The 23,073-nt window shown below is 48.6% G+C and overlaps 1 protein-coding gene across 3 annotated transcripts in view; it reads left to right on the top strand.

Moving 5' to 3' along the window:
- Window positions 1–13,333, top strand: part of FEZ1 (fasciculation and elongation protein zeta 1) — a 40,360-nt gene extending 27,027 nt beyond the window's left edge. For all 3 annotated transcript variants that reach the window (XM_067751472.1, XM_067751475.1, XM_067751474.1), the window contains exons 6-10: window positions 3,559–3,830; window positions 4,870–4,950; window positions 6,589–6,664; window positions 10,513–10,578; window positions 12,977–13,333. In XM_067751472.1, coding sequence (XP_067607573.1) covers window positions 3,559–3,830; window positions 4,870–4,950; window positions 6,589–6,664; window positions 10,513–10,578; window positions 12,977–12,993 — 512 coding nt within the window. In that variant the 3' untranslated portion in view covers window positions 12,994–13,333. The remainder of the gene's footprint in view (window positions 1–3,558; window positions 3,831–4,869; window positions 4,951–6,588; window positions 6,665–10,512; window positions 10,579–12,976) is intronic.
- Window positions 13,334–23,073: the final 9,740 nt, after the last annotated feature.

Genomic DNA, 23,073 nt, shown 5'->3' with positions numbered 1-23,073 from the left:
AAAACGACCTGCTGTACAGCACAAGGAACTCTACTCAATACTGTGTAATGGCCTATATGGGAAAATCTAAAAAAAAAAAAAAAAAAAAAAGAGTGGATATATGTATATGTATAACTGATTCACTTTGCTATACACCTGAAACTAACCCAACAGTGTAAATCAACTATAATCCAATAAAACTTTTTTAAAAATGAAAACAACGGTAAAACAAACCAAAGAACAAGACTAAAGCAGAACGAGTAGAGGAAATCTGAACCCACTATTCACAATGATGCTACCGTGAAATCAATGAACAAACCTACAAATGGTAATGATAATAAGAGCTCGTATTTTTGGAGAGCTTTGGAGGGCCAGGCGCTGTTCTAAAACTTTCTATGCATAATCTCATTTCATGCCTGTGCCAACCCCATTAGGATTGAGCTAACTGAGTTTCCAAGAGGGTAAGTGACTTGTTCCAAGGCCACCGTTGCAGAAATATAATTAAGAAATAAAATCTCCTCCCCACCCAGAAAACCTCTCCACAGAAGTAGAGGTTTTCTTTCTGAGAAAATGAAAACAATTTCATTATTGAATTGATGCATGTCACAGTCAACCCACTAAAGGGATTGCAAAACTGGAAAGAAATCTAACCCGTGTCTACAGCTAACTGGACACAACCCATTACAATGTTGCAATTTAGAGTCAGGTGGCAAGTTAGGCCCCTGTTTTCTTTCTTGGGGATGACTTTTCAAAGCAGTGGCTCCCAGGTCCTTGAGGAAGCACATCTGAGTCCTGAGACTGGCCAGTGGCTTATTTAGCCATTAAAATGATGCACATATATTTGAAAAACAGAGAGAGATTCTGAAAGAAAAAGGGAGGTGAGGGGGGCTTCCCTGGTGGTGCAGTGGTTGAGAGTCTGCCTCCCGATGCAGGGGACGCGGGTTCGTGCCCCGGTCCGGGAAGATCCCACATGCCGCGGAGCGGCTGGGCCCGTGAGCCATGGCCGCTGAGCCTGCGCGTCCACAGCCTGTGCTCCGCAACGGGAGAGGCCACAGCGGTGAGAGGACCGCGTACCGCAAAAAAAAAAAAACCAACAAAAATAAGGGAGGTGAGGAAGAGGGGAAGTCTCTTCCCTTATTTTCAACAGGGAGAATCAAGCCTCTTATTTTAGTTTTTTAACATCTTTATTGCTTTACAATGGTGTGTTAGTTTCTGCTTTATAACAAAGTGAATCAGCTATACGTATACATATATCCCCATATCTCTTCCCTCTTGCGTCTCCCTCCCACCCGTCCTATCCCATCCCTCTAGGTGGTCACAGAGCACAGAGCTGATCTCCCAATGCTATGCAGCTTCTTCCCACTAGCTATCTATTTTACGTTTGGTAGTGTATAACATGTCCATGCCACTCTCTCACTTTGTCCCAGCTTACCTTTCCCCTCCCCGTGTCCTCAAGTCCATTCTCTATGTCTGCGTCTTTATTCCTGTCCTGCCCCTAGGTTCTTCAGAACCTTTTTTTTTTTTTTAGATTTCATATATATGTGTTAGCATACAGTATTTGTTGTTTTCTCTTTCTGACTTACTTCACTCTGTATGACAGACTCTAGGTCCATCCACCTCACTACAAATAACTCAATTTCGTTTCTTTTTATGGCTGAGTAATATTCCATTGTATATATGTGCCACATCTTCTTTATCCAGTCATCTATCGATGGACACTTAGGCTGCTTCCATGTCCTGGCTATTGTAAATAGAGCTGCAGTGAACATTGTGGTACATGACTCCTTTTGAATTATGGTTTTCCCAGGGTATATGCCCAGTAGTGGGATTGCTGGGTCCTATGGTAGTTCTATTTTTAGTTTTTTAAGGAGCCTCCATACTGTTCTCCATAGGGGATGTACTAATTTACAAACCCACCAACAGTGTAGGAGGGTTCCCTTTTCTCCACACCCTCTCCAGCATTTATTGTTTGTAGATTTTTTGATGATGGCCATTCTGACTGGTATGAGGTGATACCTCATTGTAGTTTTGATTTGCATTTCTCTAATGATTAGTGATGTTGAGCACCCTTTCATGAGTTTGTTAAACCTTTTATTTTTAATGCATATTTGCCCCGTGTCACATTCAAGTCTTAAGGGGTGGAGTCAAAATTTGAAACTAGGCAGGTTAACTGCAGAGTCCACACTCTTAATCTGTGTATCGTATTAACTCTCTGACACAGGTTTGTGGTAATTATGATCCTGCAAAGAAAGAGGTGGATGAAGCGTGAAATTAAAAGATGTAACAGCAGTGGCAAAACTGAGTATAAAATTCATCCATCTGCGGGGATAGTGGTAACTAGGCGGCCGGAGGGGACACGTTCCCTGGGAGCGGATCCGAATGGGGGTGACGGGACTTATAAACGACGGAGAGGGAAGGCAGGCTGGTCAGGGTATAAAGGTCCAAGCATAGACTAGAATAGTGGTGAAAATAGAGGCGTGATCTGAAGAACTGCACCCTCTAAGTAAAACCCTGTGGCTCTGAAGAGCAGAGGCAGGGCAATGGCAGCAGAAGGAATCCGCTGGGAGGGATGGAGTGGATTTGGCCCTGGTGCTGCATTCACAGCAGCTCCAATCAGGCCATTCTCCGACACACAAAGGTCCCACACATAGAACTGCTCAGCAAAAGACTCGGGAAAACGGCTGAAATGCAGAGTGAAATGGCAAAAACAGAAGGAGGAGGACAGCTCCAAAGAGTGAAATTAAAGGGGAAGGTTGAGCTAAGTCAGCAAATCCCCCAGCAGAGCAGGAGCGGAAAGGGAAAGGAAAATGGATTCTGATGTAGAAACAAAAGATGCCACTAGGAAGGGGCACATTCAAAAATATGCTCCCGAATCTACTTTAGGTGAAGAAGTCTTAGGGGACAAGAGTTTAAAACAAAGTGATCGGTGTCCCGTCTTCCCAGGTTCCCTTTCCTTTTCTCTGACAGTAGCAGACGACTTGGTACCAACAAGCCAGACTTCATTTTTCTGTACGTGTTGCCCATCTTTACATGTTTCACGTATTTTTGGGCACGTGCACCGCGACACAGGACAGTAGGTGTAAAGAAGGCCTCAGTTCGCTCTGTTTATTTTGCTGTCGGCTGTGTCTTGATCAGGTTTTGGGAATAAACACCACCTCTCTATTGTTCCTCAGCACGGACGCCAAACCCCTTCATCATGTTTTTTCCCCCCAATTCTTGACCCATTTCACATGAGGAATATTACAGAGACAGAGGAGAAATAGGGAGATGGAACAAGGGATCAAAAACCACATGTCTGCCCACATACGTTTTTGTGGACAGAGTCCACAGAGTCCACAGTCCTTGGGGGCTGTTTTTCCTCCCTCCTTCATTTCCCCGAGATGATGTTCTCTTCCTCAGTCGATAACTGGCTCTCCCTGCTGGCACGCCCCTAAATTGTGAAGGTCTGTCATGGCCCTTTGAGGAACTGTCTGGGGCCAGGGGGTCTCCTCCAGACCTGTCAGGCGACCAGGGTCCCGGGAGCCTCTCCAGTGGGCTGGGCTTGATGCAGTGACCCTGCAGGATGGTCTACCCCTGCAGGACTGAGGCACATGTCTGGGTCTGAGCTGACAGAGCTGCTGGACCAGGTGGAGGGCGCCATCCGAGACTTTTCAGAGGAGCTGGTGCAGCAGCTGGCCCGCCGGGACGAGCTGGAGTTCGAGAAGGAAGTGAAGAACTCCTTCATCACGGTGCTCATCGAGGTGCAGAACAAGCAGAAGGAGCAGCGAGAACTGATGAAGAAGAGGCGGAAAGAGAAAGGGCTGAGCTTGCAGAGCAGCCGGATAGAGAAGGGAAGCCAGATGCCACTCAAGGTAAGAGGACAGCCCGGCACGAGGACAAAGCACACCCACGCCTCCGGGCTCCCCGTTGCAGGTCCCGGGACAAGCCCTGCCGTGACCCTAGACAGACCTGTCCTAAGCCGTGACAATGAGCAAGGACACCCTGGCAGACAGCAGGGCCACGAGAGGGAGAAGAGCCCACTCGTGTCCTCTGCCCCCCTAGAGGACGCCCGGTCTAACTGGAGGAGACAGGATGTAACACTGGAAAATAAGTGACTATGGCGTGTGCTCTCTTAAGCTAGATCTGAAAAAGTGGGGTGAAAGCATTTAGGATTGAAAGGAGTTGTGCCCTGGGACGAGCCTGCTACCAGCACAGCTTAGGGTCCTGACTCATCTCTTTAGGATGTCCATAGAGTGTTTCCGGATGGAACATTATGACGCCTAGTGATATTGACCAGATTCTTCTAACCAGTGGTTCTCCATCAGGGAAGCTCAGCAGAATCAGCTAAGGAGCTTTTTCAAAATACCTTTTCCTGGGCTCCCTCTCAGACCTACTGAATTGGGCCCGGGCAGATGCATTTTGGAAAAATCTTTCCAGATGAGGACAGTCGTTTTACACCTGCCCTTCCCAATGGCTGGGCATTTTTTTTTCTTCCCTGAGACATTTTCATCCTCATCTGTCCAAGTTTCCCTCTGCTGCTTTATTTTTCTGTGCACACAATGGAGGCTGAAATGAGGAAACCCAGGAGTGCGGGGGGGGGGGGGGGGGGGGGGTGGGGGTGGGGGTGGGGTGGGGGTGGGGGGTGGGGTCTCATCGCCCGAGGCACTTACTCAGATAAGAGTCTTTGAGACTCTGCTATTGCTTCTTGCAAAGCTCAGGCTGAAATTTTGGCCTGTCTCTTAGCCCAGGTCTTACCTTTGCTTTCTAGTCGCAGAATCGGGGTCCGGATCTGGGACAGTGTGGAAGCTGACGGGTCCAGGTAGCTTAGGGAGGACACAGGTGTCCCTGGGGCAATGAATATGAGCAGGAAGCACTTGCCCTTCTGAGTCTCGTTGTCCCCCCCCTCCCCAGCGCTTCAGCATGGAAGGCATCTCCAACATCCTGCAGAGCGGCATCCGCCAGACCTTTGGCCCCTCAGGAACTGACAAGCAGGTACAACCCATCTCCCTGCTCCCAGCTTCCTTCCCAGATTCTTGCAACTTGGTCTCTCCGACAGGGCAGGGGATGCTGATTCACTAGAATTATCCCTGCACGGGGCCAGGTTGCAGGGGGAAATGTCCTAACAATTTCTTCCATTCTAAGGAGGAACAGAAAGTGTCTTTTTAAAGGCAAAGTTTTTTGAGCTTTAATATGAGAGGGCCTGGAAAAAACTTAAAACTCAACACTAGGGCTTCCCTGGTGGCGCAGTGGCTGAGAGTCCGCCTGCCGATGCAGGGGAGGCGGGTTCGTTCCCCGGTCCGGGAGGATCCCACATGCCGTGGAGCGGCTGGGCCCGTGAGCCATGGCCGCTGAGCCTGCGCGTCCGGAGCCTGTGCTCCACAATGGGAGAGGCCACAACAGTGAGAGGCCCGCGTGCCGCAAAAAAAAAAAAAAAAAAAAAAAAAAACCTCAACACTACTTGTAGACCTATGAGTTCAGTTGTTTTCAGAACAAAATGCATTAAAGGGGAATCCACTTCATGAAAGATCCCATCCAAGAGCTTCATTACCTCCGCCACACTGGGCCACCAGGTGAGCCAATCCCACCAAGACTGCCTCTTCACTTCAGCTGCCCTGTTGACTGTAACCCGCGCTGCGGGGGTCTCCCGTTGAGCTCCATTTAGTCAATCACTTCTCACCTGAGAAGTGGCTTGCATTTCTGGCTCTCAGGTGCCTGCCATGTGCTAGGCTCTGTTGCTTAGGGCAGTACAGAGATGAGGAAACCCTGGTCCAGCCCTCATGCAATGCATAATAGTCTAACAGAGAAGGCCAGTTTGTCACTAGACACCTTTGAGATTGTGCACAAAAACTGTGTATGTTTTAGACATATTTGTAGCTGAATCCTAAGTGTTAGAATTCTGGAACTACAGCCTGGGAAGAGATTTTAGGAACATCTAACTCACTCCCCTGAGTTCACAGCAGTGAGAACTAAGGCCCAGAGAGATTAGGCGTTTCCCCAAGGCCACGCTGCTAGTGGCAGGGCCAGGACTGAAACACAGGCCTCCTGGTCTAGAGCTCTTCTCACTCACAACGCCCAGGCTCCCTCAGAACCTTCCAGGTCTCTCTGGCCGGTGTTCTTTGATATCCCACTGGACCCTAAGATGATTTTGTTGTAGGAGCACCTCATCTCCAGCAGAGGGAGCAAACCCAACATCCCAGACCCAGGGCAGGGTTGAGGTTTTCTCACCAGTCATTTTGACAGAAGAGAAACCATTCATTCTCAAGTTGCACTGCAGAAGATAAGAAAATATCACCCCCCACCCCCTTAGAATGTTGTCTGCTTTCAGCCTGGAGGAGAAAAAGCTCACCAGGATTCCTAAATAATCAAAAAGTTTCTAGTGTCAGAATATATCCGTTGGAGTGGAAGGACATTTTGCCTGGCTAATATGGTAAAGTCTTACTTTTAAAGAGACATTTTCCAAAAATGAGGAAAAAGTCCTTCACATCATCATGGGTGTTGTCGAGAACGTCAAATTTGACGGAGTGTGTTTTTTAGAGAAAAGTCCAATCCCCATGCAAGCTGTCAACCGTATCTCAGCCCCCGGGGGCCGGACTTCTGTCTCACATGCTGCACACCCTGCTTGTCTTCTAGTACCTGAACACGGTCATCCCTTACGAGAAGAAGGCCTCGCCCCCGTCGGTGGAAGATCTCCAGATGCTGACAAACAGTGAGTTCCTCCCATTCGCAGCGAGACCAGGGGCTCATTTCCCTCCCTCCCACCCTGTGAGTTGCACCCGTGGTATCTCAGTCCGGAGGTGTCCCCAAAGCAGTTTCTATGGGTCAAAATGTGCTCCACACCGTTGCATCACGTCCCCAGCACGGGGTACAATTAAAGAGTTCTGCAGCGATACCCAGAGCTGCCTCGTCTTTTCCCGGTTCCTGTAAGGGAAGAGACTTGCCAGAGAAAAGGAGCTGGTGGAAGAGGCTGGGGCGGTGGCAGGGTGGTAGTGGTGTGCAGGGGCTCTCTGTGGTTCATCCACAGGTCTCAAGGCTGTGCACTCTCTGCCTTGCCATTTCTCTCTTCTGAAGCTTGAGGTTGCCTCGCGTCCCCAAGGCAGGGAGCTCCTTCTAAGGGACTGGCTGTATTTACTGAGAAGCAAGGTTTCTTGAGTGGGGTAAGGCTGATTAGAGAGAATAGAGTCTGGTTTTCCTTCCAGGCAATGACTGCTTCCTCTCTTCCACTCTGACTCTAGTGTTAAGTAATATTAAGAAACATTCTGAGCTATGGGAGAAAACAGCCTGTGATAAAGAGCCTTTTGGAGGCAAAATCTCTTTATAGACATCAAACACTACAACCCGCAAAGGGCCGGGGGGCACGTGGTGTCAGCCCTCAGTGTCAGCTTGATTCTTTTAGGAAGAGAAAAATCCTAGGCTGAGATGTGGGGACGGGCTCAGTGAATCACGAGACCGTCCATCTCCCTGGCAACCGTGCACTGCATTGAATGACACACTAACCGGGCTGCGCAGCCCGCAGCCCGTTGCTGTGCTGCTGCCTCGGCGGGAATGGACCCCTGCAGGGCTATTTGACACCCTAGGGAATGGGAAGAGGAGCTTCAGCTGTTTGGCTGAGGAAGATAGATACCTCCTGGGCCCAGTGCTAAAAGTGCCCAAACGGTTTCATTTTTACCGTTTTTGGAGAACTAAAGCAGGAGGTTCTGGTAAACGGAAATCTTGCCTACATCAATAGATACTGCGGCCTTGAGAATCTGGAATTTTAAATTCAAAGTGCATCGGCTTCCTCTAAACTCATTTGGAGCGCCTTTATTTGCATACATATGCACAAAGATTTTTTTTAACGGAAGCAGATAGAAACGAGCTGACATTTATAGCTGTTTGTATTTTCACAAGGAGTAAGCATTTGGAAAATAATTTGGACAAATTATGAAGGTTGATATACGTAGAGTACTCTATCGTGCTCTTTTTTTTCTATCATGCTCTTTTTAAAAAAGGAAGAGCTATAAATTTATTACAGATACCTATTCAGGAATTCAGTGTGAAATCCTTTCATTTTAATTAAGAAACACTGGGTTTGTTTATACATTTCAAGTTCATTTTAAAAGTTAGGGCTAGAGTATATCCATCATTTAGAATACTTTGGAAACATAGAAATGTGAACAAAAGAAAATAAGTAACTTCTTGTCCCCTTCACTGTGGTTACTGTATGGTGTTTTTCAGCCATAGTATTTTATGCCTTTTCCATATGGTTGGGATTATACTGGCTATAAAATTTCATATCATGATTTCAGTCACATCAGTTAACATTTGGTTAACATCCTTTTTATGGCTCTCTCTTCTGTCATATGGACGTACGACATTCCAATATTTTATCCCTTTAAAAATAAAACTGCCAACTTTCCTGAATACCAATTCTCCTGTAGATTATGAAAGCTCTCTTTTTGGGCACATCCCCGTATGGGTTCGTGAATAACAACTCCTCTTTCCCCAACTCCTGAGTCAAAAATGTAGGCCAGGGCTTCCCTGGTGGCGCAGTGGTGGAGAGTCTGCCTGCCAATGCAGGGGACGCAGGTTCGTGACCTGGTCTGGGAAGATCCCACATGCCGCGGAGCGGCTGGACCTGTGAGCCATGGTCGCTGAGCCTGCGCGTCTGGAGCCTGTGCTCCGCAACGGGAGAGGCCACAACAGTGAGAGGCCCGCGTACCGCAAAAAAAAAAAAAAGAATGTAGGCCAAAGACTGGCTCCGGGGACTGGGCAATTTATATAAATTTTGGATTTTGGAGATCACCTTAGTCACATATTGACTGAGTGCAATTATTGTATTTTTACACCTATCTTCTTGGTGGGCAGCATTTAGTCTGCTCGTGCTCAGTTGCAAAGTATTTTCAGCCTATTACATCGAAATGAATCCATGTCTAAAAATACGGAAGAAATAAAAGAAAACATTGCCTGGATGGCCTGAGGTCCAGTCTTTTTCTGGAGTTGGCCACAGACTCATGCCACCATCAGGCTCTGTTCCTCACCCACTCCTGAGCTTTGGAGTCAAGTTCCATGACCCTGACTTGCAACGAGGCGAAGTAATCAATGGAAAACAGGACCTAGGAATGGACTGGGGGGTCCCTCCATTGTAATGGTTGCCTCCTGACCCCAGCTATCAGGGCCAGCTGATCTTTAGTGTTTTTTCCACTTGCCAAAAGTAATACATGTTCATGGAAAAAAACCGGACACTGTAGAGATATCACGTAGAAGGGAACAACGCCCGGGGTCTCACACTCCAAGGTATCTGCTTTTTACGGTTTCATGCACATTCTTCCAGATTTTTCTATGAATATTAGCATGTATTATTTACTCATTTAAAATTAATACATAAAGTTCTGCAGCCTTCTTTCTTCATTCTTAAGTATGTCTTGTATACAGAGATCGCTCTCATCTCTCATGAAGCTGTATGAGACCGTGTATATATTACATACACCATAGTTTACTTAAGGCATCCACTGATGAATGACTCTATTGTTGGATAGCCCACCCCTGCCCTCACTTTTTGATAGTATAAGCAAGGTCCAGGTATTTCCTTGAAGGATTTTCTACAAAGCTGACTTCCACAACATGAATCGTGAATATGAGAAGATGCTTCCTAGTTTAATAACAGAAAAATCTATTTTAAAATCTTTTATAAAAAGCCTTTAGGCTTTATTCACTTCCCTATTGTTTGCTTCAGGTGTAGGTCATATCCCGTTTCAACAAGAAGTCTGTAAGCTCCTTGAGGGTCATTAATACGCTTGCATTTCCACAAATTCTAGTGCTGTACTGGGCATAGAGTAGAAAATATTTGTGAAATTAAATTCATTTGCAGTTAATAAACTGGAGGTGAGAACTCTGCTAATAATATCTGTTTATACGAATAGAATGTCTTTAAGGACAGATTTATCGGTGGTTCGGTGACGTGACAGCTGTTATTCTTAACATTTGGATTGCATCTGAAAGCTGATTCCTTTTTTAAATTGCTTTGTTTATTTTTATGATCATTAAAGATACATACTTAGGAGGAGATGTGGAAATTATAGATGAGCACACACACCAAAAGTAAAGGATAAAAGAGAAGTCACCTCATCCACAGGGCCACCCTGACTCTTTTTTTTTTTTTTTTTTGCGGTACGCGGGCCTCTCACTGTTGTGGCCTCTCCCGTTGCGGAGCACAGGCTCCGGACGCGCAGGCTCAGCGGCCATGGCTCACGGGCCCAGCCGCTCCGCGGCATGTGGGATCTTCCCGGACCGGAGCATGAACCCGTGTCCCCTGCATCAGCAGGTGGACTCTCAACCACTGCACCACCAGGGAAGCCCCGACCCTGACTCTTTTGATGGATTTCCCAGCAGCCCCCTCCCCGCCCCAGCAGGCTGAATGCTGACTCTTGCCAGAGGCTTCTAGACTTTGCTCAGTACTCAGTGAATGTCTTGTTTCCTTGACTCTGTCTCGCTCACTTTGGGTTGGTGGGTTGTCTGGCCCCAGAGGTGAGCCCTATGCCCTGATGCATCTTAGCTCCTTTCTCTCTCCTTCTCCAGTTCTCTTTGCCATGAAGGAGGATAATGAGAAGGTGCCCACTTTGCTGACGGACTACATTTTAAAAGGTGAGAGCGGCCCAGGGCTCTGGGAGCAGAAGCATCCTCTAGGGCCCCCTCCCCCAGGACTCCTGCTAGACACGTGGAACCCGCACTGCAGCCCTCCCAGGGCATCCACGCCAGGCCAGATCGGGCAGGGCCAGGGAACTCAGTGGACAATTGTGGGGAGGCCCTCGCCTTTGGATGTTGCTAGGAGGCCTGAGGAGGAGATTCCATCACCCCCGAGTCACCAGAGTGACTCCACACAAAAAGCAGCCAAACCAACAAAAGACTTATTGTGAAAGTTCTCTGCGGTTTGGGCTATTTAGTTGGCAAAAACAAAGCCAGAGGATACCTTTAACAGTTTCAACTACTTGAAAGGCAGCAAACTAGAGTCATGATTAGCTACATCCTTTCATAACTTTTTTTTTCATCTTTTATTATGGAAATTTTTAATATATATAAAAGTAGAGTGAACGGTATGATGAACTGCCATGTACTTAACATCCAGCTTTAACAATTATTAACTCCTGGCCAATCTAGTTTTCATTTATATCACTTCTCTCTTCCATGTTATTTTGAAGCAAATACCAACCACTATATATATTTTTCATCCATGGATATTTCAATGTACATTCCTAAAATATAACCACGATATCATGATCACAACTAGAAAAATAAAAAATGTAAAAGTATCTTTGAGGGACTTCCCTGGCTGGCCAGTGGTTAAGATTCCACACTTCCACTGCAGGGGGCTCAGGTTCAATCCCTGGTCGAACTAAGATCCCACATGCCTCATGGCGTGGCCAAAAAAAAAAAAAAGTATCTTTGATTACCCAACCAGTGTTGAGGTTTCCCTGATTTTCCTATAAATTTTTTTCAGGTTATTTATTTGAATCAGGATCCAAAGAAGGTCCATACATTACAATTGCATAATGTATCTCTTAAATCTCTTTTAATATATATAGGTTCCCCTTTCCCTCCTCTCTCTCATTCTTTGTATTTTATTTCTTAGAGAAACCAGGTTATTTGCCCCATAGCATTTCCTCATTCCGGCTTTTCCTCAGTAGTTTTGTCCTCATAGTTTCATTTAATATGTTCTTCAACCTTTTGTATTTCCTGTTGCCCAGTAGAGCTAGAGGACTGATCACATTCAGATCATCCACACCAGACCAGACCAGGCAGGGCCAGAGAGCTCAGTGTACAATTGGCCACAAAATTTTTATAAGTTTTAGGTTATCAATGGTTGTAAACTTCCATTAAGAGACCTATTACCTGGTTGTCTTTCTTTGGGGGATATTAATATCTGTATTAGTCTGCTCAGGCTGCGAAAACAGAAGACCAGGTGGCTTAAACAACAGAAATTTATTTTCTCACAGTTCTGGAGAGTAGAAGTCCAGGATCAAGGGGCCAGTAAAGTGGGTTTCTAGTGAGGGCTCTCTTCTTGGCTTGTAAACAGCTACCTTCTCGCTATGTTCTCACACGGCCTTTCTTCTGTGTGTGTAGGGAGAGTGCCAGAGCGCTCTGTTGCTTCTTCTTACAAGGACACTAATCCCGGCAGATCAGAGCCCCACTCATATGACTTCATTTAACCCTCCCTCCTTAGAGGCTCCATCTCCAAAGACAGCTGCACTGGGCGTTAGGGCTTCAACATGAATTCTTGGGGGGACACAAACATTGACTGTGTAACACTCTCCATCAATGGTCATTCATTGTCCAGATTTTGTTTTTCATTAGGTTTTGCTCCACAGGCACAACCTTGGGCGCAGCTTCCAAAGGCTTGTGGACTTCAGTTTAGAACCTCTGAGCTGTATTGTTTCCATAAGGCTCAGAAAGATTAATATTAAATTTCTGCAGGATGAATTTAGGCTAAACATTGGGAAGAACTTCTGACTCTTAAAGGTTTTAAAAGAGTATCCCATTACTCAAAGGAGGTGTGTAGAAATGGGTTCTATAAGTCCGGGAGCCCGAGAGCTAGACTTTACCCCTCACGATCCACTGAAATGTCAGTGAATTTATAAAACTAGTTAACATTTACTGAGCACTTTCTATTTGCCTCTGAGCAACCCTGTGGGGTAGGCAGAGGCACAGTCTACTGTATACATGAAGAAACAAGCACAGGTAGGAGAACTTATTTCCCGAAGGTCATAGAATTAGTAACAGCCAGACCCAGGATGTGAACCCAAGCAAATGGGCAGCAGAGACCGTGCAGTTAATCATTACACTGAACAATCGCCTATCCCTGGCTCTTCCTCCTTCTGGAAGGAAGACACGTGATCACCATCCTTCCCTGGTTCTAAGGGGGCAGTTCTCTGCTCAGGACGCAGGCGAGAGGCTGGCGTGACCGCTCTCGGCCACGGACACCCCGGGCTGGCAGGTCTGGCCACACACTTGCTTTGACATCCCTTCTCTCCTCTTCTCTTTCCAGTGCTCTGTCCTACCTAACCTTGCCCTTGGGAGCAGCCTTGCTGCGGAGGTCACTGAGCAAGAGTCATCCCACCGCAGGGACTGCATGACACCACGTAGCCTCCGCCGTGTATTTAAACGTGTATAGCTTAACCTGGATTAAACATGAGCAAATGCGCGGGGTCCTCTGCTGTTGGCTTCTAGTCCTAGTAACCATTGGATGCATGACCGAGGGGCAGAGCTGGTGACGTCACCTCCTCTCTGCCTGTGTCGGAGGGAGGTAGACGCTGTCGCCACTCATGGTGTAGTCTGGCTCCAGCCCTCAAAAACAGCTTCCACCCTAAGACTAATTTTGAAATAAACCTTCATTTAATTAATATTCCTCATGTGCTTTGGCGTGTGGTGTCCCTCGGCCCTCTGGTACAAACCTCCAGAGAAAGGATGTGTAGCTGCAACCACATGATGCTCGTGGCCCGTGGCAGCCAACACGGTGTTTAGGGCTGGGCCGGGGGTGGGTGTGCATGCCATGCCCTGTGGCGGGGCTGCAGACAGGAGGACGAGGCCATCTGCAGACGCCTAAGATCTAGCTGCTTGACAGTTTTACAGGGAGCCGCACGCTGAGTTGGAGGAGCTACTGGTCAGAGAGGAGATTGTGAGGTTAGCGCATGGCAAGTGAAGCTCGGGGGGATTGGCTGGGCAGCTGGTGCCTCCTGTTGGGATGGCCGGGTTGACTCCAGGAGGCCCGGGTGCTGGAGGGCATCAGCTCCGCTGGGTTCTCCCAGCGTGGGGGTCCCGGCTGCTTTCCTGACTGCTCCCACCGACCCCTGGTACCCTCTGGCCGTGCGTGCCCTCCTTGCCCTCCCTGCAGCCCTCGACTCCCATGTGCTGTCCCCGGCATTGGTGGCAGGCAGTTGCCAGCCTCTTTGGGCCAGCAGGTGAAAGCTGTCCTCGTATCCAGAGGGGGCTCGATTTCACCACGACCTGAACTGTTTTGGCTTCCATCTTCTGGCTTGAATGATATTAACTCTGCAGATTCCCACAGTCCTGTCTTAAAACAAAACTTTTATCAAGTACTTGCTATGCACCTGCCACTAGCTTTGTCACCTCTACAAATCATCTTGCATCTCAGCAGCCCTACGTAGGTAGTAGCATTGCCCTGATAGAAGGATGTGGAGACCAAGAAGCAGAGATGCTCAAAGTGGTGGAGTCAGACTGGCACCTCGTCCTCTTATCCAGTTAGATCTGCACCCCCTCTTAGGAGTTTGGTGTTTGTGTGCCACACGGAAAGCCGTGCTTCACCACACTGGCAACTCCACAGAAGGCCACAGATCGACACAGGTGACAATAGAAGGCATCCTTGTTGCCCTGCCTCTCACTTCCTGGGCCTCTGCTTTTCTAGGAGCGGTGCCGCAGAGCAGTAGCAGTCTTCCCTGGGGGTGAGGGGGGGAAATTACCCCAGTGCCTGCAGCTCAAACTCAGGCATCTACACAGAGCAGGACTTCTGTGTGGACAGAGCCCCGGCCACTATAGGAAGGTGGAAACACCACAAGGTACCCAATGCAAATCCTCAGGGGTCAGCATGTGGACCTAAGTACCAGAGCTTTGACAAAAAGGGGCACCTGCAGCTCTGCATTCTTTGGTGCCATGGCCAAGGGGCAAAGGGCCACTGGCAGGGTGAGGTCCTTAGCACGATTCACACTTTGCCAGCTATGGGGGGTGGGGGAGCAGTGAATTCCCAAGAGCCTTCCTTCCTGCCTTGGATTTGTCAGATCTGGGTCAGCCACTCCTTTCCCCCAATTTATCCTGCCAGCAGGTGTCTGAAGCAGCAGAGACAAGCTAATCAAAGCTGCTGGCAGTTAAAAATAAGCCTCAGGTGCCAAGGAGATGCTCCACCTCAGAGGAGGTGAGTCTAGCAGGACGGGGGTGGGGTGGGGGGTGGGAGTAGCGGCTGCCGTTTCCCTCCTGTTGTCCACATCGGGAGCCGAGGGGGATAGTAAATCAATGTCTCGAGGTTTTGCATCACCCTTTCCTCTGTCCTTGCTACTCAACATGAGGGGCCCAGACCAGCAGCAGTGACAACGCGTAGAAACTTGTTAGAAACGCAAAACTCAGGCCCAGCGCCCAGCAACCCCCTGCCCCCACCGTTGGAAGCTGCACTTTAACGAGATTTCCAGGTAATTGGTGTTTGTGTTACGTTTGGAGACGCTTTACTAAGCTTTCAGTAAAAAGCTGGAGCCCTGACTCTCGGAGACTGAACCCTCAGAAAGCAAGGATGGTGTGGTTAACAGGTGACCTCACTGTCTCTCCCCCCGACTCTGGTCTTCATCCCTCAGGACTGTTGTGACGTCCAGGAAGAGTCCCAGGGTGGATGGATACTTCAAACTTCAGTCAGTCCCCACGGCAAAGCTCAAGTCGACCTAGGGACTTGAGCTAGGCACTCAGCCAGGGCCACCGGGGAGCCAGGGCCTGCAGGGCACCCTCCTGGGCAGGTAGGACTTAGTCCGGCCAGCAGGCTCCTTTACTGAGGTGCATCCGCATCAATTAAAGGCCTCCATGTGGGTTTGCGAAGCTTAATCTGATCCAGCCTTGGTGAGGAAATGCCACCGGAGGGCCTGATGCCAGCCTTTGGTTGTGTAGAATTGAAACAAACTATCCTATGTCCCCACATTCCCTTTCCTTGCATCTCTGCTTCAAGATGGGAGACAGATGTGGTATCTCAGAAAGAAAACCCAAAGGAAAATTAATTAATTAATTAATTAATTTTTTAAAAAAAAGGGACTTCCCTGGTGGCACAGTGGTTAAGAATCCGCCTGCCAACGCAAGGGACACGGGTTCAAGCCCTGGTCCAGGAAGATCCCACATGCCATGGAGCAGCTAAGCCCGTGTGCCACAACTACAGAGCCCACGAGCCACAACTACTGAAGCCTGTGTGCCTAGAGCCCGTGCTCCACAACAAAGTGTAGCCCCCGCTCTCCGCAACTAGAGAAAAGCCCGCGCGCTGCAACAAAGACCCAGTGCAGACAAAACTAAATAAATAAATAAACAAATTAAAAAAAAAGAAAACCCAAAGGGAAGGATGTTGGGATACTAAGTTTTATGGGATGAGTTGGATTTTTAAAATGAAATAAACCTTTTGCATGCTCACTGGAATAATATCTGGAGTATAACTATCTTCAGCTAGAGGCCCGGGAAGAGATGGGGAAAATCATAAGGGGCAACCCAATGGGTGTTCTAGTATGAATGATGAACCAAGTCCTAACGGGCGTGATGAGTCCGTTCCAGGGGCTTTGAGCATCACTGTGTCCTAGGGACTCCCCCAGCGGCCCCGTCACAAAGAGCGCTTCCGGTCTCACCAAAGGCCAGGAGCAGGGGGCACCCCAGGGGCCCAGCCCTCCTTCAGCAGAAGCGTGAATCGGGAGGGAGCCGGGAGAGGTGACACCCGGGCCAGCGCCCACGGTTAGTATGCGTGGAGGGGAGAGTAATTAGATGCAGCTCTTGGAGAAGAGACACGTTCTTGATGGCACAGGGAGGATGAGAGGAGACTCCTTAGGATTTCTGCCTGAGCCTGAGCTTTGCTCTCCTCCTCCCTTCATGAGAGAGGGGACGCAGAGGCCACTCTGCTTACCAGGAAGGTGCTTGGCTTCATATTACTGCCTTTCTTTTAAAAGAACAATGGGCCACCTTAGCCCACAGCCTCGCAGCTCCACCCTCCCTCCCCCCCCACCCCGGCCCAAGCCCTCATGCATATTCATCCTGCTTCAAAGAGCACAGCATGGAATATGCAAATTGGCCAGGCAGGAGCTGGTTGGCATTTTGATAACAGCTTTGTCTGACAAACCCCAGAGACACACGCACATCTAGTTCCTCTCTTTATCTCTCTCTCTCTCTTCCCCTCCCTCCCTCCCTCCCTCTCTCCCCTTCCTCTATCCTGTGTCCCCCTCTTCATTCTCTCTTCCACTCCCCATCTGTCAGAGAACAGGAAAATGAAGCGAGTTAATGAAAGGCCAGGTGTCTGCATTCCAGTCCAGTGTATTTCCACTTTCCTCTCCTCCTCCTTGAACAGAACCATTTTGTTTTTCCCATTAAAGTGTTCCTGATCCGACAACGCCTGGGGCCCCGGGCCTGCCCTCTGCTCTCAGTGGCCTCCCCACTTCGTCTGGGCCCCATTCTCTGCTCTCTCTCCCAGAGATGAGCTCCCTTCTCTTTGTCCTTCCATCTTTCAACCTGGTTTTACTGTCAACAGTCGAGCCTAAAAAACCCAAGAACCTGGCCTTGCCCTCTGAACAGGAGGGAAGGAATCACCTACACAGGCTGGACGTGAGGGAGGCTTGGATGTCTGTTGTCATCACAGATTACTCGGACTCAGCAGTTCCTGACCTCTCGCATCCAGCTCTACGACACATCTGAGCAGCCATCAGCAACGGCGCAATGGACCTGCCTTTGCCCCGTTCTTGGTCCCCGTCTGTTGATAGTCAACAGCGGCCTCTCCCCCAACACTATCTCCCCAACCCCCTGCCGCAGCACCGCTCCTAGAAAAGTACGCAGAGCAATTTCTCAAGGACTTAGGTCCTACCCTTCCCCCCACAATGTAAATGGTTGCTCCTAGAAAAGTCTGCAGAGCAATTTCTTAAGGACTTAGGTCCTGCCCCTCCCCCCAAAATGTAAATGGTTCCAGCTGGAGGTGGTGGGCTACTGGGTAGATGCTCTGCCTTGGGAGAAGCAGCTAAGGTTTGGATCCCACGTCTGTGAAGGCTGTTTCATCTGGGAAACTTACGGGAGGAAAGCAGAGGCAGGGGCAGGGATGCAGGCACCTCCGAGGATTTCAGGGAAGAGGGGAGTCTCTTCCATTGACCTTGAAGGCCAGCCCTGATCAAGCCAAAGCTCAGGAGGCAAATTACCTCATAGAAGGAGCATAGGTTTGAGGCTTGGGTTCAAATCCCAGCTCTACTACCTATTCGCAAAATAATTTTTGAGAAAATTATTTAATTTCTCTGTTTCCTTATTTTAGAAATGGGATATTAATAATAATGCCAGTAATTCTCCCAGGGTTTTTTTTGAATCATTTACAGTATCTAGCATATATGCTAAGTGCTCAATAAATTGTGACTTTTATTGTTGCTGGTAAACTTCCAGGAACATAGAGAAAGGACTGGGCCCTATGGCCTCGTAAGCCTCATCATTTTTTCAATCCAGAAGCAACCAGGAACACCTGAAAACAAAAACAAAACAAGATAGGGTGTGGCCTGTTCCCCTCAAATCGGCCTCACCCCCCCCACCCCCTTTAGGCTCCCTAAATCCTGCTTAGTGGTGGCCCATCTGATTCTAGGACCAGTTGCCTCTGGGCTCTCCTGCACAAGGCGACAAAACCAAGAGGCAGAGCTGGGTCATATTCTGATTTCTCAGCAGGTTCATTCAAGGTGGGTGGTGGAGGAGGGACGGTGAAAAGTCACATTTATTTTTGCACTTAGAGAAAAGATTCTATTTTCACTGGCAAGGAGACAGGTAGAATGACAGAAGAGGAAGCACACAGGCCACCCCAGACGCAGTCAGAGAAGCCTCACGTGCTGTAGGATTACAACGTGATCCGATCAGGTGGGGTCATGAGGATAAATTCAAGAGGTTGGAGAAAGGCACTGCAGATATCCCGCAGAGGAAGTAAGCCTCGAAGACCACTGCTTCCTCCACCCGCCGCCAGAGGGCAGCTCTCAGCTCGAGGGGTGGAGGTTGGCGGGATCCGGTGAATCTATGCAACGCTGGAGGGCCCCGGGCTCCCGTAGCTGGACGTGGACGGCAAAGGTGGGTGACAATTTACAATGCGCTGTGGATGGGGTTCCCACAGGGAGTGGGCAAGTTGGGTTTACTGACCCTTGGTGCCCTTTCCAGGACTGAGAAATAGTGTTTTCACTCTAGCCTGGGATCCTTGTTGTGTGCAAAGACTCCTGGAGAGTTCGGTACGGAGGGCAACAAGGCCCTTTCGGCTCAGAGCGACTCACCGCGGAGCTTTTTCTGCAATCAGGCTTGGGTGAACCGGTGGTTCAGCATCTCCGGGGTGCTATTCAAAATGCACCGACCTCAGCCCACCCTTGGAGAGTCTGCTCTAGCAGACTGAGAATGGAATTTGGGCGCCTTCACCTCCAAAACCCTGCTCAGCAATTCTGAGGTGCCCCCTGCAGAGAACTCCTGAGGTGGGAATTGGGAGAGAGACGAGATGCCCCTGGGCATGGAGGTGCTGGGGGGACTTCGTCACAAGAGAGCTAGGTTATTTCATCTCCTTCCAAAATGTGACCCCACATGCATACACAGCGCCATGCAGGCAAAGGGGCAGCAGGAAAAGTGGAGTAGGCTAGCTGCTGGGGGCCTGGGCAGTGATGTGGTCTCAGCTTCCCCAGCAGGGCTGGGGCCGTCCGCAGGGAGGAGAGGCATCCCCAGAAGTCCGCGGGACTGAGTTTCATAGAAGAGCCACCGAAGGGGAACTTAAAGACCCTCCCCTCTCACCCCCTCGCTGTGCAGGTGAGGAAGTGAATTTAGATGGTCCCTGTGTGTGAGGGGAAGTATTGGCAGAGTCTCAGTCAAACCCAGGGGAAGCCAGTGCTCTTTCTTTCCCTGCAAAGGAGTCACGGGAGGCCCGCAGGTGGGCAGAGCTGGCCTTGCATGAGTCTGATATCATAAAATGTTGCAGTACTGTGGGGGGAAGAACCACCCAGAAATTCACGAAAGAGCAGGTGGATGGGAGATCTGCACACCTGAAGTGAGTTCTCTGGATAATGCTTGGGGGTAATAAGATGAAAAAAATCTGAAAATGAAAAGGTATAATGAGATATACACAACTGAAGGGAATTGTCTTAAATGGCTGATTGTAATGAGATGCACATACATTGTCAGGCTTGTAATGAAATTAAAAAAAAATTCTTGCCTGGTAATACTGGGTGTAATGTCTACACCTGAAATAAGTCGTCTCAGTGCACTGAATGTAATGAGATGCACATAATTTTAAAGAGTGTAATGAGATGAAAAATAAATCAAACACTTGTCTTAAAATGAAAGAGGTACTAAGATGCATACACCTGAAGGGCATTGTCCTAAATGGTTTTGGTTTAATGAGATGCATTTAATTTGCAAAGGGGCTAAATGAGATTGGCCGAGAGAGAGACTGAGAAATATAAAAGTATAGGGTACACTTGAAAGTGGTATCATAAAATCTGCCTGGTATGTGGGATGGAAATAAGATGCTACCTTAGAAATGTGTGGAGGACTTCCGTGGTGGCACAACGGTTAAGAATCCGCCTGCCAATGCAGGGACACGGGTTTGAGCCCTGGTCTGGGAAGATCCCACATGCTGCGGAGCAACTAAGCCCGTGAGCCACAACTACAACTGCTGAGCCTGCACTCTAGAGCCTGCAAGGCACAACTACTGAGCCCGAGTGCCACAACTACTGAAGCCCGCATGCCTAGAGCCCGTGCTCCACAAGAGAAGCCACCGCAATTAGAAGCCTGCACACCACAATGAAGAGTAACCCCCGTTCACCACAACTAGAGAAAGCCCATACACAGCAACGAAGACCCAGCACAGCCAAAAAGAAAGAAAGGAAGGAAGAAAGAAGTGCGTGGAGTATGATGCTATTGGCATTCTTTCTACCAGTCCTCTGTGACCTTTGGCCTGGGCTGCTCTGCAAAGTTAAATTATCCTCTGTCCCCCATACGGTGCCAGGCACATAGTAGGCACCTGTGGATACTCACTGAATGATTAACTGGCTCAGGGAGTTGTAGTGTATTTAGCAGAAGGAAGTTAAGGGGAGCAGCTATAAAACAAGGAACTTCTAAAAGGCACCTGAAAACTATTTTCTGAGAGCGATGTTTCTCAAAGTCTTTAGCATCTTGATCAGAATCTGGGAAAAATCTAGTCGTGGGACCTAATCATATATAACAAGCAACCTGGTGGTTTTTATGCCTCAAGGCTCATGATCACCTCTGAGGGCCAGGTAGGCAGGCAATGTATGAGTGAAGGTATCTGGATGTCAGACACAGGTACCTTTGCAATTAAAGGTGCGAGATTCTTCACTTCCACAAATATATTCTCCCGAATTTTTTTCAAAGGCAGAGTAGCCCCCCCCCCTTTTTTTTCCTGCGGTACGCGGGCCTCTCACTGTTGTGGCCTCTCCCGTTGAGGAGCACAGGCTCCGGACGCGCAGGCTCAGCGGCCATGGCTCACGGGTCCAGCCGCTCCGTGGCATGTGGGATCTTCCCGGACCGGGGCACGAACCCGTGTCCCCTGCATCGGCAGGCGGACTCTCAACCACTGCGCCACCAGGGATGTGCAGAGCCCCCCCCCCCCACGTTTTTTTTTAAAGGAACCATTGTTTTATTTTTATAAATTTACTTTTATTTATTTATTTTTGGCTGCATTGGGTCTTCGTTGCTGCGTGCGGGCTTTCTCTAGCTGCGGTGAGCGGGGGCTACTCCTCGTTGCGGTACACGGGCTTCTCGTTGCGGTGGCTTCTCTTGCGGAGCATGGGCTCTAGGTGCACAGGCTCAGTAGTTGTGGCTTGCGGGCTCAGTAGTTGTGGCGCACGGGCCTAGCCACTCTGTGGCATGTGGGATCTTCCCGGACCAGGGCTTGAATCCGTGTCCCCTGCATCGGCAGGCGGATTCTCAACCACTGCGCCACCAGTGATGTGCCGCCTTCACTCTCGATAGAGCAATGCGTATAAAGCTATATTGTCCTTTTTAAAAAAACCACTCAAATATTGGAGGGAAAGGCAAAAAAGGAAAAGAATAAAAGGGAGGAGGAAGCTTAATTAGTCAATGAGCCATCCAAGGAGCGGCCGCCCAATAACAAATGACCCTCAGCCTTCCCGGTGGGGGATCACATGAGTTGCCATTGTCATGACGACCTGGAGGCCACATCATGGGGGCGGCAGTGACTCAACTACATTCAGCTGTAGCCGGGTGGGAATATAGGTCCCGAGTTGCCTGATTGCCCGATTTTTGAAGAGAAACCAGGAATCTGAATTTTTATGTGCAAACTTCTAACTTAAATGTTGGCCCCCAAATTTTACAAAACAATATATGGTCCAGACAAAACATGACCGTGAGCTGAATTTGACCTGAGTGTCTCCTGTACACAGCTCTGAATGATCAAATTTGAGGTCATTGTCCTAGGAAGCGATCATAACTCATCCATTATGGGGATGTTAGGAGCTCACTTCAGTCTCAATCTTCCCCTAGAATGTGAATTCCCTGAAGGCAAGAACTATGTCTTTGTTGATCACAGTTATGTCCTCAGTATCTAGAACTGCCTGGGACAGAGTCGGCGCTCAATTAATACATGAATGAATGAGTTCGTGCCGGCTGCAGTGTGACAGTCACTGCCCTCATCTGGTCACATCCAAGGCAGCAGAGAGGTCCCATGGCCAAGGAAGTTGAGCTCTGGTCATGAACTTCCCTGAGCAGGAATCTCCAATCAGTTCATCCCTGATGGGCTCAGGGCTGGGGCTAAAAGTTAGTCTGAACATTTCCCAGGGCCCTGATACCACAGCTCCATTTTGGGGGTAAAGGAACCTCTCCCCCACCCCCACCCCCGCATTGTCCCATCTCTTACTTCTGCATGGATTGTGGCACGTCTTCTCCGTGGGTTGGATAGGATTGGGGTCATGCACAGACAGAGCTTGCTGCCTTCTCAAAACACAACCACCCACATCTCAAATGATTTAGGAAACCACTTTTTAATTAGAAGCATTGTGTAAAAGATGGTGGAACTTGAGAGAAACACTTAGGAAGGGGTGGGAGAGGCTGGGGTAGGCCACTGTAATTTCTGAGAGTAGTGTTTCCTAAAATGTGTTTTGTGTGTAACTAGTATAATTGAATAGACATTACTTGAAAAAAAAAGATAAATTTGGGGAACATGTTAAACAGAGACAGGTTTCTTTCCTGCAGGACTTCTCAGAGGCTTTAATGTACTAATGCACATTATGAAACTCCTCTATCAAAATATGATATGCAGTTCATCCTAGACTAATTAGGCTGTGGAATTTTTTTTTTTTTTTTTTTTTGGATAGCATATCTTTTAAGACTGTGTTCCTTGGAAATCACTGCTTTGAAAGCTGTCTTCCTGGCTCTGGA

The sequence above is a fragment of the Pseudorca crassidens genome, chromosome 9 (assembly GCF_039906515.1).
Source record: "Pseudorca crassidens isolate mPseCra1 chromosome 9, mPseCra1.hap1, whole genome shotgun sequence".
Taxonomy (NCBI): domain Eukaryota; kingdom Metazoa; phylum Chordata; class Mammalia; order Artiodactyla; family Delphinidae; genus Pseudorca; species Pseudorca crassidens.
This window is presented reverse-complemented; position numbering and strand designations above follow the sequence as displayed.